The sequence below is a fragment of the Bos indicus genome, chromosome 18 (genome assembly GCF_029378745.1).
Source record: "Bos indicus isolate NIAB-ARS_2022 breed Sahiwal x Tharparkar chromosome 18, NIAB-ARS_B.indTharparkar_mat_pri_1.0, whole genome shotgun sequence".
Classification (NCBI taxonomy): domain Eukaryota; kingdom Metazoa; phylum Chordata; class Mammalia; order Artiodactyla; family Bovidae; genus Bos; species Bos indicus.
In genome coordinates, this window is record NC_091777.1 from 41,784,690 (window position 1) to 41,800,537 (window position 15,848).

The window sequence follows — 15,848 nt, forward strand, 5'->3', positions numbered from 1 at the left end:
AAACTGGCACAGGGAAGGCTTGTTGAATGAGTGCTTTTGATGAAGAACAAAGCATAGCCTCTCTTGACCAGTCTTACTTAGATAAGGAACAGAATGATAACAAAGAAATCAGCAATTACAGCAATGACAGACAGCTGACGTTTGCAGAGCTCTTTGTCATTTAAAATTTGACACGCTGTCTCCTCTGATCTTCACAACAGGATTAGGGTGTCAGTATTCATATTATTCCCCCATTTCCAAGATGTAGAAACTGAAGCCTTGAGAGATCAAGTGCTCGCTCAAGGTCAGACAGAGGGGAAACCGAATCTTGGGTGTTCGTGGCCTCTCAGCCTCACGGAGGGGTGATGCTATGCTTTGAATGCAAGGTCCTGGTCAGACTCACACTGGCCACTGTGGGGCAGGAGGACACCTGAAATCAAAAATGCAAAAGAGAGCTCTCTGTGGTCAGGCCTCTGCAGGAAGGATCGCCTGTGTTCAGAGGGGCCAAAGGCTGCCCTAAAGCAGAGTGCTTCCCTGTGGGACTGAGCTTGAGAAAGGCCAGTGTGTTCATATTCTCCTCAAATGGGGAGCTGACTGGGGTGGGTGCCCTTATTCTTTTAAATTCAATCCAAGAAAGGCTGTTAGACTCAACTCTGTCTTAAAGCCTTTGCTGCTGCTTAGAGATTGATGGACAGTAGTAGCATCTTCATCTCTACCTACAGACCCAGGTGAATGGCTACCTCCATCTCCAGTGGTGCAGGCAGCATGGCTGGTCTTTCTTCTCATTACACTGTGCCAGATGGAAGTTTGCCGCGTGTCACCCTGAGGGCTTCTCCCCAGGGGATGTGTTGACCTACCTCCATCTGGAGATCTGATTTTCTTGGAGCCCCACATCCACCTTAGCAGGAAAGTAAGAAAGCTCCCCTCGGATTTCCATGGCCCTCTCACTGCTTCTGCCTTCAGGTGGGTCCTTTGTTCTGGCACATGTACTGGAAAAGCACAGTGGGAATTTCAGTGGAGCTCTCAGCTGTGGGGTTTGTTCTGAAAGTATGGGGTATGTTCTCTGACCCAAAGGTAACAGATCACTGAGTTTGTGCCAATACCAGGGGCTTCGCGTGGACAAATGGTATAGAGAAATTGGAAACTTTTCATCCAGATTTAGCTAGACTGGGAAATGAATCAAGTTTGCAAAAGTGCTTTGCATACCAACAGCTTTCTGTTTGGGAGTAAATGTTCCCATCACCAAAGGATCAACCTTTCACTTACATCCTATTCTCGGGGTACACAATGCTTTCTTCTGGCCCCATCTCGGCTCCTCACAATCACCTTCCCTCAGGATGCACGTCTCATTTCTTCAAAGCGTTTCTTCCACCTCAGTCTCATGGGAACCTTTCAACAAACCAATTAGAAGGGTGTGTGTGTGTGTGTGTCTGTGTGTGAATCCTAAAAAAAACATATAATTCTTATAGGAATTTTAGAGAATTAGGAGATCTGAGTACTTTATACACATTTGAAATTTGTTTTAAAGTCAAACCATCCAAGTTCACTCTATTTTAGATTATTCATCTGAGCTATGGGGTGGATATTTTTGACATAACAGCCATAAAGCTCAAATACAAGGATAAACATACAGACATGTATGTGAAAACCTGTGGGACAGAGGCTTTTGGGATCTTCAGGTACTACTATTACCTACAGTGCTTCTATTTACAAAGTACAATGTAAGATGTAGATTTATCATGGTTCCAGTATTGTACAGACTTCCTTCTACAAATGTACACATGCATAACATTATACCTTTCTATATAACTTTTCAGCTCACCTAAGTTAAAATAAAACTACTTCAGTACTAATGGTTTGACCACTGAAGTATCCAAATATGCCAGAATTATTGTACATCTTTGACTCTCCCAAGATACAGATATTCAGATATAACCATAGGATAAAAATAATAATTAATATTTAAAATCAGTTGGTGACAAAATTATACCAAGTGCCTTTATGCCAAGTTGGCCAATTCAAAAAGGCTTTTATTGTGAATAAAGGTGATATCTGAGGTTCTCCGTTTGGTTTGCCAAGATGCATGTGGTTCCCACAGTGACACAATTTGCAGAGAGGGTGGCTTCCAAAGTTTGTGGCATAGATGCATACAGAAATAATAATAGGAAGTATAATAGGCAACTTTGACAGATGGGGAAAAACAGTGGAAGAACGGAGGAACCCGATGAATCACAGGGATCTCAAGTAGATTTATTAAACAATACCATGGTTTGGTCATTTGCTTCACGGTTCTGCAATCCTCTTTGGATTATGGTGCCAAGAGTTTTTATTTCATTTATTTATTTTTAATTATTATTTGGAGTTTTTAGCTCCCAGTCTTGTCATGATAATTTTCCCCATCAGTAACTTATTGCCATCAAATAAGTGAATTGACGAGTTAGCCCCAGCTGTATCTGAGCCATGGTAATTAGGATAGTGTCATCTTTCCTTGTGAACCGCTGCAGAGCTGCCCTTGGTGGGAACCCAGAAGATACGGTCCATTTATGAGAAGCTTTGGACAAGACTTTAGGCTTCCTGAGGGAAGTCTCAACTCTTCTCTCAGATTCTCTGAATGAACTTGAGTTGGTTCCTATGCCTCCAGCTGTAGACTTGGGCCGTCCTTCCTTCTTTCTCCCACTCAAGAGCTGCCCTCAAACCACCTCACTGAGCCCTGGGCATAACTTCATGTCCATAGGGATGACGACTTCATGAGTTGGATGGTTGAGCCTTGGGATCTGTTGGAAACTCACTGACACCCAGCCTAGCGCTGATGAAGGTTCATGATTATGGTGGGGAGAATGGGCATGGCTTTTCCTGTCTCATTGCCATTGATCAACACCATGATTCTTCCCTTCAGTCTATGCTTTAACTCCAACATGATGAAAAGTAGGGCCATATACACTATTCATAAATATCCTAAGTCCACTAGAAACGGAGTCTCAGTTTTCCTTCTGCACCAACCCAGATTCTTCCCTGTCATCTGTATGAGGGGGTGACCAAGCCCTAAGGATGGGGTTGGATAGCAGGAAGGCAGGAGGCAAACGGTACTCACAAATGCTTCTCTTACTTGATAATTGTGGTCCAGGCCCCATCCTTCTGACAGTCTCTGCTCTTCTTGCTGTGGTAGGCCATGTAGAAGGGCCAAGAGCAAGTGTGTTCCACTCTATGGACTTACACAAGTAGGAAAGTTGATCAAATTCAGTCTTGTGTTAGGTTCAACAATAGAAACAAAAGAAGAGAAAACTCTGCCTGAAAATTTGTAATTAATTCAAAAAAAGGCAAGGGGAAGCATTAAAATAATAATGCAATCCCTGCAAACAGTCCATACCTGCTTGTTCTGTGCCAAGCAAAGGGCTTGGCACCAGTGATGTTAAGATGGCTATGCTTCCTGCCTCAGGAACTCACAGTCTATCATGGGTGCCAAAGCACACACAGACTGCAGTCACACAAAACAGAGTCTTGAAAGGAGAATGGGGTTTGGCTCTGCAGAGAACAGAAGTGATGTCTCAGGGAGAAGGTAGCACAGTCAGAGCGTGGGGACCCTGCACAATGAAGCCCATCTGCAGAGACCATCTAATTGTTTGGTTTGGAGTGGGCAAACAGGGGAAGCTTCTGGAGACAGGAGAGGTGTTGGGACTGAGCTGTAAAGGTGGGGGGGTGGGGGTAGGTGGTCGTTAAAGATTTGGACAGGAAACTCAGAGCTGAGCTTCTGCTTTAGGTACTCACTCTGGTAGACCTGGGGAGGATGGGCAGGAAGTGGGGAAACTGGAAGCAGGACGCTCTCTAGCAGGCAGCCATGTTCATAGTCTCGCATCAGCTGGTGTACACTGGACCAGGCTCAGAAGGGGAATATGGGAAGTAGAAAGATTCAACAGGTAGAATGGATTTGACCTGGGGACCAAGTGGCTAGGAGGGAAGATGGAGAGAGCTAATTCCCGAAGCCCACTAAGAAAGGGGCAAGAATCTAGTGCTGTGTGCAATTTGGTGAGGAAATGAGTTTCAGTTCCAAACATTTGGTTGCTCTCCAGTTTCTCAAGAACAAGACTGCTTTGCTAAGTAGACACACAGGACTTCTGCTATTATGCTCTAGAAAGAGTGATGAATATGCTGTTCAGATGCTTTCTGGGGTAAACAATTGGGCCCATTTATTTGCTTGTTTATTTTCCTGAGTAAATGAAACCCAGCACTGGGTCTTGACCTCTCTGGGTGCTGGGTGGGACAGCACTCATGGGCTTCCAGGAATGGCATATCCACAGCTTCCCAGCATTGGGCAGAATGCATTGTCCCATTATAACTTCCCAAACTAGATGCTTGACTGGTTCCTAAAGATAGCAGAGATGTGTGCATGTCTGTGGTGCACCAGAGCAGAGAAATGAAGCCTGAAGGAGCAGGTGGAGTTTCACAAGAATCCATCTTCTGTTCTTATTTACAGGCTTTCTAGAGAAGTTTGATTCTGGGCGTCACCCTTCAAAATTGAACTTCTTTAAAACTAGGCTGGCCTTAATTATCTGAGTGTCCCAGTTCTTGTCTGATACTTTCTGCTGCCTCCTCTTGAAACAGAGCATCCCAGATCCCTCCAGCTTGGCACTTCCACTCCACCGAAGAGCAAGGCTTGGGGAACATCCCTCTCTCACCCCACCCCAAACACACTTCCTGGTCACGCTTGACTTGTTTATCAGTAGAGTTGGTGGGGACATGAGGAAGTGAACTGGCTTGGAGATCTGAGTCAGCATCCCAGATAGAGGAATTTATGGGTCTTCTGGTATGGAGCTAGGGTCACAAAGTCTAGTCCAGGGCTCAAATCCATCTTCTGTCTGTTCTCATACAGCCTGTGGAGCTAAGAATGGTTTTTACATTTTTAAATGGTTGGAAAAAAAGCCCAACAAGAATAATATTTCATCACATATGAAAATTATATAAAATTCAAATTTCAGTGTCCATAAATAAAGTTTTGAATTTCATCAACAAAAAGTTGGAAATTTATTTCCTCTCTTGTTATATAAGTATCTACGTCATATCTTTGATCTTGGCCTGCACAGTCTAAAATCCTTGCTATCTTACTTTTTATAAAAGAATTTCCAGGTGTTGGAACTTTCTTTTCTCTCACCTAGAAAGGCTGAATTAAAAACCCTGGCTAGGATGGAAAGATCTTTTAAATCCTTGTCCAAGTTATTATTATTATTATTATTTGGTAACTTATTGTTTGAGGCTTTCCTGGAGGCTCAGCAGTAGAGAAGCCGCCTGCCAATGCAGGAGACATGGGTTCAATCCCTGGGTTGGGAAGATCCTCTGGAGAAAGAAATGGCAACCTGCTCCAATATTCTTCCTGGAGAATCCCATGGACAGAGGAGCCTGGTGGGCTACAGTCCACAGGGTCGCAAAAGAGTCAGACATGACTTAGCAACTAAACTGCAGCTTATTATTTATCCAAGTAAGTTATTACTTATCCAAATAGATATATTGGCTGCATCTTTATCCTTTGCCATTTGACGTTTGCAAGGCAATAACACTGCTGATATTGTACCGGTAATAACGATCATGGTCCTTTGAGCACTGGGAGCGGGGGAGGGGTACGCAGCAGAACTGACCGGCCACTCTTTCTGCCCGTAGGTCACAGGCCTTTCCAGTGCCGCTACTGTCCCTACAGTGCCTCTCAGAAGGGAAATCTGAAGACCCACGTCCTCTGTGTCCATCGCATGCCTTTTGACAACAGCCAATACCCCGACCGCAGGTTCAAGCGCTCCAGAGTCGACTCGGAGGCTTCTGGGAATTTCGAAGACCCCGCAGCTGTCAAGGCGGGGAGCTCAGCAGAGTTAACGGAGGAAGGCAGCAAGGCCCAGGAGGAGCTCAACTGAGCCAACCAATTCGGAGATTGCAATATTATTTTACACAGTTTTCAGATTATGCATCTGGTAAAAGAGTTTGCTAACTGCATTCCAAGGGGAAAAAATCATGTACAACCCCCCACTAGTGTATAGAACATTTAAAAATTTTTAAAAGATATCTATATATATATTAAAAAAAAAAAAAATCCCCAGCCCTTGAAAATGGCTGCTAAACTGTTACCCGGCAACAAGTACTTCCAAACAATGCAGGTGGGAGAAAAGGGATTTCAGAAATGCTTGGTGTCCTCTGAGCTCAAGAAAGCTGGGGGGCCCTTTCAATGCTAGAGTCGCCTATGTCCAAAAATCAAGCTCTTAACTGCAAAACGATGCCATCTAAATGATTTAGTGTTGCCTTGAAGATGGAGGGGCTGTGTTTTCATTGTTGAAAACACCTCTATAATCTGACACCAGCTGCTGTCATCTGCCTCGCACCCTAATGGGATGTGTTGGGAGGCAGTCGCGGTGCCAGTCAGACTGGAGCGGTCACTGCAGAGAAAATCAATTCACGTGGTGTCGTAACTGCACTCTTGGAGAAATCTTAGCCGGCCCGCAGCCAGCGCCAGGGCAGACCAGCACTGCAGAGGCTTGCCATCTTCAATGTGCATTTTTAAAAAATCCACAGCCAAATGAATCAATGGTCAGGAAGTGTCTGCAGACAAATGTCCATTGCAGGTTTGATGAGTAATTCCTTTTTTTAGATCAAATTGCAGTATAGAAGGAAATGCTTTTTCTTGGTTGTATTTTTTTTTTCTTTAATTTTTGGAGGAATTTACAAAGGTTGCTAATAAAAAAAAATAGGGATACATGATAGCAAATGCTTAGAACTAGCCCACCATACTCACAGAAGGTGCTGGTGAAGAATGGAAATTTACATAATAGTAGAAAGATTGTTTTTATTATGATTTTTAAAATGTTACTTGAATGAAGGCTGCTCCAGTCCTTATTATCAGATTTTTTTCATCCATTAGTTTTTGTAAGTGTCATAGACATGAAGCAAGATTTTCTTCTCCAGCAAGCTCTTATGAAATAGCTTGTATTAAAATATGAATCTAAAGATCCTGCTCTCTATCACTAATGAAGAAAACTGTTTAAGTTAAAAATGTCTGTTTTTGTAAAACAAATGTGTTCTATATTTTTGTAGATTTTAGATTTTCTACTGATTGGATACTCCAAATTTATCAAGTTCTGCACCACCCAGAGGGAGATTTGGAGGGCCAATAATGAAACACTTGACTCATTTTTTTTAACAAACAATTTATGAAGACTAGTTAAGGGTTTATTCTTGAATCTGCTAGTGTGGCGTCAGAGTTCAGCCTCTTAACATATTTCCTTTGAGTGACACGAAATTGGTGCTGTTGCTTGTGACGGTGGAGAAGTACTGAAGTATTAACTTCTTCTAAGACAAAATTATTCAGACTTTAAAAAAAAAGATCGATATTTCCTTGCAGGCTGGGAGCACAGAATAAAACCCCAGGGCCTTAAAAACTTCAGCTCTGCCTACAGCAGTTTACAAAAATACTAAACTGCAATCAGTGTAAATAAAATGCTTTGCTATCCTGAGACCAGAAGGAATCTCAGGCTAATAAGGAATCCGGTTTGCATATGCTGTCGAGAGGGTGACATCCACCCGGGGTTTCAGTGTAAACGCAATCGCTGTACAATGTGGACCCATCTGGCATAGAGCAAGCTGCTTTCTTGTTTTTCTAGAATAGTTCTCACTGCCTTACTTAAATCGAGTTGATAAACTTAATGCAACTGTTTCTATGATCCTAGAGAAAGGACTGAAATGTTATTGAAAACTTTCCGACTGTAGTAAGCTTTAGGATTTTAACTGCACTACTGTGTTTGGTGACTGTGCCAGTCGCTTGCTTTCTGTGTGTTTGCCCCCGCCTTTGGTATCTTAGCAGAGAAAAAGATAAAAAAGAAGAAAAAAAAAGTAAAAAGAGGAAAAAAAAAAAGTGGAAAAAAAACACCCCAACAAGAGCCACATTCCATTTCTAGCACTTCGGGCGCTCTTTCCGTACCCTTTTGTGTCTTCTGAGCATCGTCGGATGCGACAGGCAATAATTCTGTTTGTGACACTGGGAACATCCCCTCTTCTTTGTGGCGTGTGTGTTGATTCCATTTTGTCCAGTGCTACTGTCCTTATTTCCCCCCGACACAGGCCTTCTCTCCAGAACATTTGTAACTTGTAATACAAACAAGTGACAGCCGCAGTGATGCAGTGTCAGTTTCTGAATGTCATCAGGTTCTCATATCTAAACATGTCAAGTTTTTTCCCTGTAACTTCTGTAGTCTGTGATGCTGGTCATAATACTGTCTACATTCCTACACAAAGAAAAAAAATCTATCTTGGAGGAAATCTGAGATCAATAGAGTAGAGGATTTTGTTGCTATGCTTGTAACAAGTAGAAAACTTTGTATTTAAAGTTTATTCTTGGTCATTATTTATTATTATAATACATCAGTTGACAGAACTTTATTCTGGTATAGAAAGTATTAAAAGTTGTTTTTTCAGCAATGACTGTTTTCTTTCTGCTGTTAGAATAAAATGTCTTTGAAGCAGTCCAGTTTTATCCAGTGTTTTACGCAATAAAACCTCTACCTCTGGAAAAAAAAAATACCCATTTCTTCCTATTCGCGTATGTTTACTAGGAGGAGCAAAACATATTTTTGTAGCTTTGTCAGACTCTGGTAATGCTTGGTCAAACTGCACTTCTAACAAAAAGCCCTGTAGTATTCTGTATGGTTGGTTCCCATAGCCTGGTTCTTTTTCAAATTTCAAGCTGAAAGTGTATCACTGGGTGTACAAACAGCGTGTGTAAGTGTGTGTGTGTGCACACACCCAAGTGCACATGTTTCTATGAAAGCTTGCAGACACTGGTTACAGTGAGGTAATACCCATGCCAACACCAGTGCTCCTCATATTAAAGTAATTACACCAGACACTTAAAGCATTGGGATCTATTATTCTCTTTTACTGGTAGCAAGTTTTAAAAAAAAAAAAATTAAAAACAAGGAAGTCTTTTACCTCCGATCAGAGGACAAGCTAAATTCTCTCTCCAGAAGCAAAGGAAAAGAACAAAGAATAATAAAACCTATGGTTTCAGGGCTACATAAAAAGCAGAATTCTGACACTGATCTTCTCAGGTTCGGTGTGCGCCCCACCCTTGATGTGCGGGCTTGCTTTTTGACTTGTTTGTCGTTGTTAGTGGTGGCATGGTTTCAAAACCAAGCTCCCGTGGTAAATGCTGCAACTCTGGAATAGGTCAGCCCCACCGAAATGCTGGAGGCAAAGGCATCCAGCCATGCTATAAGAATCTATAATCACCGGGTTTCTTTCAGGAGGCCAAACTGTTGGTGTCCGTGGATAGGAACAGATGACAATCCTAAGGGTCTGTTGTCACACAGCAAAGGTGAGTCATGAGGGGTTACTGAGAGATCAGGAAAGGGACGCATTAGGCAAGGAAGGTTGATGGAGGGGCCATGATTCCGTATACACGATGGATCCAATCCCAAATGCTTCCAGGGGCCAGGCAGGACACCTCAGTGGCAAGAGGAGGATGGCAGGAATTTGCAGCGGGGTCTCAGGGGCAATGAGAAACCCCGGCCCAGTGCCTCATCACCAAGACGAATGTGGCATCAGGGCTTCTGAGTTTGCAAGTGACACTGGACCCTTGGATTTTGAGCAGTGTCTTAATTTTACCTATTGGCTCAATATGTGTATTTAAAAACTGTGTGATAAATAGATGATCAAAATGTGGCTTACACACACATTTGTGATTTCTTTTTTCTTTTTCATCATGGTTTAGCACAGGAAATTGAATATAGTTCCCGTGATACACAGTAAGACCTTGCTGCTTATCCAGTCTACGTGTATGTAACAGTTTGCATCTGCTAACCCCAAATAGCCAATCATTGTTCCCCTACCTGCCTCCCTGTTGGCAACCACAGTCTGTTCTCTACGTTTGAGAGTCTGCTTATGTTTCCTAGATAGGTTCATTTGTCTCATATTTTAGATTCCACACGTAAGTGATATCTTCTGATGACCTTTGTCTCTTTCTGACTTACTTCATTTAGTATAATTATCTCTAGGTCCATCCATTTTGCTCCAAATGGCATTATTTCATTCTTTTTTATGACTAATATTCCATTTATATATATGCGCACACACACACACACATCTTCTTTATCCATTCATCTGATGGACATTTAGCTTGTTTCTGTGTCTTGGCTATTATAAATAGTGCTGCTATGAACACTGGAATGCATGTATCTTTTCAAATTATTGTCTTGTCAAGAATGGCATATTATTCTGCTATGAAAAGGGATGGAGACGTGACACAGGCTACAGCATGGGTGAGACTTGAGAACACTGAGCTTAAGTTGAAGAAGCCAATCACAAAAGAAGCCAGTCACATACTGTATCTATTTATAGGAAATGCAACAGGCAAATCCATGGAGACCACACATAGGTTAATGGTGGCTGGATTTGGGGAGAGGGGAGAATGGGGAGTGACTGATGGCTAAAGAGTAGGATGTTTCTTTTTGCAGAGATAAAATGTTTCTAAAATTAGATAGTGATGGTAGTTCCCCAACTTTGAATATACTAAAAACCACTGAGTTGTACACTTTAAGATGGTGAATTTTATGGTATGTGAATTATACCTCAATAAAGCTATTATAAAGTAAAATATAAAACTGGAAGGAGGGCTTTTTAAGAAGCATCAGTATATATTTCCATCAAAATATTTTGAGCTCTTAAAGAGTCATAGACAATTGGCAGATTATTAGTACATTGTAAAAAAAAATACAAAATTGGGGTGTTCTGACTTAAATTTGAATCCTAGCTATAGTACTTACTGGATACTTGATCTTGAACAATTTAGCCATTCTGAGTTCATTGGCTGTATATGAAAATTATGAAATTAAATTTCGATAAAGTAGGGGAAATTATATGTAAATTTATAAAGGACTCTACAAATGTTAGATTGCTGCTATTGTGGTGAGATAAGCCATGTCTATATTTGAGATTAATTTCACCACAAAGCATTATACACTAACACCTCTGTGTTTTGAAAGGGCTCTCCGGTGGTTAGGTGGTCATGATTCCTCCACATTCACCTCCTTCAGACAAAACGATCCTGGACAACTGTCTTAAACTTTTTGTCTTCCAGCTTTCTCATTTGAAAAATCAGTATTTTCACCACTTTCTTGCCATTCTCAGGGTCTTGAGGGTCAGATAGGGAAAGAATGGCATGCAGGAGAAAAGAGTTGGTCCTGGGGTTAAATGTCATTCCACTCACTTGTTTGATGAGAGTTTACAGAAGACCTAGTGTGTGCCAGGCATCAGGCCACAGGCTGGAGATACAGGGGTGAGTCAGAGACCATGCCCACAGATCCCTGTCTAAGGAGAAAACAGACTTCAATTTGATAATCACACAAGTAAGTATAACATATCTGGAAGAGGAGATTCAGAGATAACACATCCCAGAAGATTTCCCTAAGTGGTGACAATGAACTGAGATGTGAAGGACAGGGTGCCGGGTGGAGAAGTAGTGCAAGGGCTATGTGGGCTGGATGGGGCTCCGGAGGGCTTGTCTCCACCTCTCCGACCTATGGGATCCGGGCAGGTCATTCCAGCTACCCAGATCTGCTTCTTTATCTGTGAAGCAGAAATGGTACCCACAACAAGACTCTTTCTGAGCTTATATGAGCTAGCAGTACATAAGTGCATTACAAGCTATGCAGAGAGCAAGCTAGGTACCACCAGGTTCCAAGGACTGTTACTGAAACTGACACCAGCTAGAAACTCACTTGAACACTGAAATGTAGTGCATTCTGCAGATGCATGGCTTTCTGACTTGTCAGAGGTCAGCAATATAGGAGTCGATGTAACAAGATCCAAATGCCTTCTTCAACAAATTTACAGGATCCCAGACAACCATCAGTCATCAGTCACACCCAGGGGCCTCGGTCTTTTGGAAAGGAGTGGGTGGGTGTCTCCTGGGCCCAGTTCAAGGTCTTTCCATGGCGCCAGTCCGTCCTTTCATGGATGGCTTGGCTACAGTGGCAGCAGCACCATTTGCTGGGGGAGTCTACGTAGGATGACGAACGCCCTGGTTTCCCCAAATAAAGGGATTCCCAGGTCGCAGAACTTCCAGTACTAAAAGCAGGACAGTCCTGGACAAACCTGATGGTTGGTCAACTGGGTCCACGGCTACTCTCTGCAAAGGCACACATCCCAGCTGAGCTGAGCTATTGCTGCCTTTTACCCAGGAGGCTCCATCGGGAGAGCCAAGGGGCTCAGAGCATGGGCTTTGCTAACTCGAGACTTGGGTTCAATTTTCCTTGCCACAGTACCTTTCCTATAAGGGTGAAAGGTGACAAGGCTCACACAGCACTCCACACAGTGCTTGGCACATGGTCCTTGTTTACATACTCTCTGTTGAGTGACTGAATGAATAGATCTCTGATCCTGCTTCGACTAGGTGGGGAATGCCTCAAATGTGAATTTCTCATCCTAGCAGCCGGAAACTGCTGAGCTGCTGATACTCAGTGTTAAGATACTATTTTGTGCTGAAACTTTTATAAAGATGATAACCCTGCTGTCTCTTGTAGTTTGGGATTTGCACACTTCCCCCTCTCTGTTGAACATCTGTATTGTAACAGTATATTATGAAAACCTCACCTGGTGTATTGTAAGCACAATCCCAAGGAAATTAGTGTTAAATATTGTGATCTTCTTTTCAAGATAGAAAGGCTGGGCCCGTTCCACAGAACTAGAGGTATGTTTCCATGGGGAAGGAAAAAAATTCATAGTGTAATGCAATATTAAAAATGTCGCCCAGCTGAGCATTCCATGTAGGGGCTTGTGTAGAGTTTTAATCTCTTCACCTGTTGGTGTTAAGAGAAAAGAGAGATAGAGGGAGGGCGGGAGGGAGGCAGGGAGGGAGAGGAAGGGCTTATGTGAACAGGGAAATCACAAGCAAAGAGGAGGGGGAAAATTTAAATGATCCCAGACCGAACTGTTTTGCTGTTAATACAGAAATACAGTGCAAGACACATTTAATGGGCTCTATTTTTTATTATACTATGCTGAATAATTAAGTTTGAGGCTAAGTGTCACATGGATTTATCTTTTAATTAAAAAAGCATGGTTCACGCATATTTGAGTGGTAGTCCAAATAAATGCAATATAGAAATTTATGTTTGTTTATCTAGGTGTTAATTACCTAGAGATTGTTCTGGATTACTTCTTTTTATAAAGTGTCATAGGCTCGTGTCAGAACGAATAAAGCTTGCCCATGGAACCTTATCAATTTGCTAACGATAGTGCTGGTTTGACCTGAGGTGGAGGGGCCAGGGGAAAACTTTGGGGATTGTTATGTACACACACGCCCCCATTCAAAACCACACCAAATAAAACAGTCGTTTTAGAAAATATTTCTAGGACATAAAGGCACAAATATATCTTCGTTGTTTTACAGCCTCTTGTCCACAGCTATTTATAAAACATGTGATTATTTATGCATTGGGTTATGAGAAGTTCGGCTAGGAGAGGCCGTGAAGGCGGCTCCATCAATCCAGTTACCTGAACCCCGGAGAGGTGGAGGGAGGGTTTCTCAGCAGAAATGGGGCCGGACAGGAAGTTGGCTGCTGTGATTTGTCTGAAATATGTCAGCCTCACTGCCTCTCCCAGAAAGGGCAGACAGGGAGAAAGAGGGATAGCAAAGTTGAGGGTAGAGGTCACGTTTTTTAGAAACAAGGATGCACACTGAGAAAGCAAAAAGCAGAAGCCCCCACAAACTGCTCCTCATACCTTGGGTCAGTTCCTGCCTTTATCTTTGTTTACAAAATGATTTTTGGTGGCAGGTCCGCTGGAATGGCTTGGTCAAAAGGTTCAACTTCAAAGAAATAGGCGTTGCAAGGGCAGGAAGAATTCCAAACTGGTCTGGGGATGTCTAAGTTGGGTGCGCTCCTTTGTTCTGCAGGTTTGTTTGCCTTGGTTTTCTGAGTCGCCCGGCCTCTTCCCACTGCGCACCACGCCTCCATTTCTGACTATCAGATCTCCAGAAAATCAACAAAAGTAACTGCGGGTCCTGTCGGGCTTCCCCTGGCTTGGTGGGTCGCTCTCCCCGGATGCAGGGAGAACGGGAGAGATCGAGATGGGGACGGGCACTCAATTGTGATTCTCTCCCGTCCAAGCTGGCAGGGGAGCATCAAGAACCCCCAAACAGCAAACCAGCCCAACATGTAAGCTCTCGGCTGCGAAGGGTTTCATTTTCAGTTTTTCCTCCTGCCGGGAGACCTGGCGGACTGATGGGGCGGGTCACTTGGCAGCGCGCCTGGAGAGGGGCGTCGGGGGTGGGGGGCGGGCCGGCAACAAGGGGGCGCGGCGCCAAACGGTGGCGCCCGGGGCCCCCCGAGTCTCCGCGGGGCGGGGCGGGGGCGGGGGCGGGTTTTTCTGGCTCACACCCCGAACCGGCCTCTGACCCAGCCCCTTGCCCTAAGGTATCAAAGGAACCTTAGCCTAAGGAGAAAGCGACCCCGCCCCGGCCGCCCCAGGCTTGGTCCCCAGGGCTCCTCTTTTGGCAAGGAGGCGACAAATGCTCCAAGGGGACTCGTTGTGGCCTCTGGCCCAAGGAGGACGCGCGAGTCCTCAGGCGCCAGCTGATCATCCCATAACCGCGGACAGAAATTAATGCCGCATATTTTAAAAATTATTGATACTTGAACTCTGATTTCCTCCCAAATTGCTACTCATTTCCTCCCCAGAATCGTTGTTACCAGAATTGGGGCCCAGGAGCACTGCAGGGTGGAGTGGGGGTGTTGCTGGGAGGTCACCCATTTGTGCCAGATGCTGGGGACCCAGCACAGGCCAGGATCCTGCCCTGGCTTTCCACTCCGCCCTCAGTGATTTGTGGGAAAGTGGAGGGTGGGAATCCTTTTAGATCTGTGATCAGAGAAGGTCCTTAGCATTGAGCTTTCTTTGAGTGAGGACTTGCTGGCTTCCAGCGTGCCCACCAGAGCCTTATTCAAAAAGAGGGCCCTGAATTGGGAGTATCCAGCAGTGAGATGTTTGAGGGCCCAGATTTCAGAGGCTGTAAAAGAAGGGGCATGCAGGGTTTTGGGGTAGAGGGCATTGGTCTGGAATGACATGGAGGATCCGTGTGCCCAAGAATATCAACTTCCTTTTTAAAAGTTAAATAAAAAATTATTGAGGTGAAATTCACATACATAAAATTAACTGTTTTAAAGTGTATGGTTTAGTAGTATTTAGTAAGTACACTCGCAATGTTGCACAACCATTGGCTCTATGAGTTCCAAAACGTATTTATTACCCGAAAGAAAACCGCACACCCACTTATCAGTAACTTTCCATGTCCCTTTCCCCATCCTCCAGCAATACACAGTCTCCATGGGTTTACCAATTCTGGATATTTCATATAAATGGAGTCATTCAATATGTGAACTTTTGTGTTTGACATGTTTCACTTAGGGCTTCCTGGTGGCTCAAAAGGTAAAGAATCTGGCAGTAATGCAGGAGAATCAAGTTTAATCCCAGGGTCAGGAAGATCCCTGGAGGAGGTCATGGAAACCTATGCCAGTATTCTTGCCTGGAGAATTCCATGGACAGAGGAGCCTGGTGAGCTACAATCCATGGAGTCACAAAGAGTCAGACACGATTGAGGGACTAATACTTATTTCACTTAGCATAATATTTTCAAAGTTCATCCACGTGGTAGTATGTAACAGTATGTTATTCCTTTCAATGATTGAATAAACTTGTATGTTTATACCACATTTTGTTTTTCTGTTCATCCATTGATGGACATTTGGGTTATTTTCACCTCTTGACTATGTCACATAGTACTGCTATGAACTTTCTCATGTAAGTATTTGGGTATCTGGTTTCAATTATTTGGGGCATGTACCTAGGAG

General features: G+C 43.5%; 1 protein-coding gene across 5 annotated transcripts in view; it reads left to right on the forward strand.

The window, feature by feature from the left end:
* Positions 1-9,016, forward strand: part of ZNF536 (zinc finger protein 536) — a 449,550-nt gene extending 440,534 nt beyond the window's left edge. For 4 of the 5 annotated variants that reach the window (XM_070770889.1, XM_070770887.1, XM_070770888.1 and 1 more), the window contains one exon: positions 5,629-9,016. In XM_070770889.1, coding sequence (XP_070626990.1) covers positions 5,629-5,873 — 245 coding nt within the window. In that variant the 3' untranslated portion in view covers positions 5,874-9,016. The remainder of the gene's footprint in view (positions 1-5,628) is intronic. The other variant, XM_070770891.1, reaches the window with a different exon arrangement.
* Positions 9,017-15,848: the final 6,832 nt, after the last annotated feature.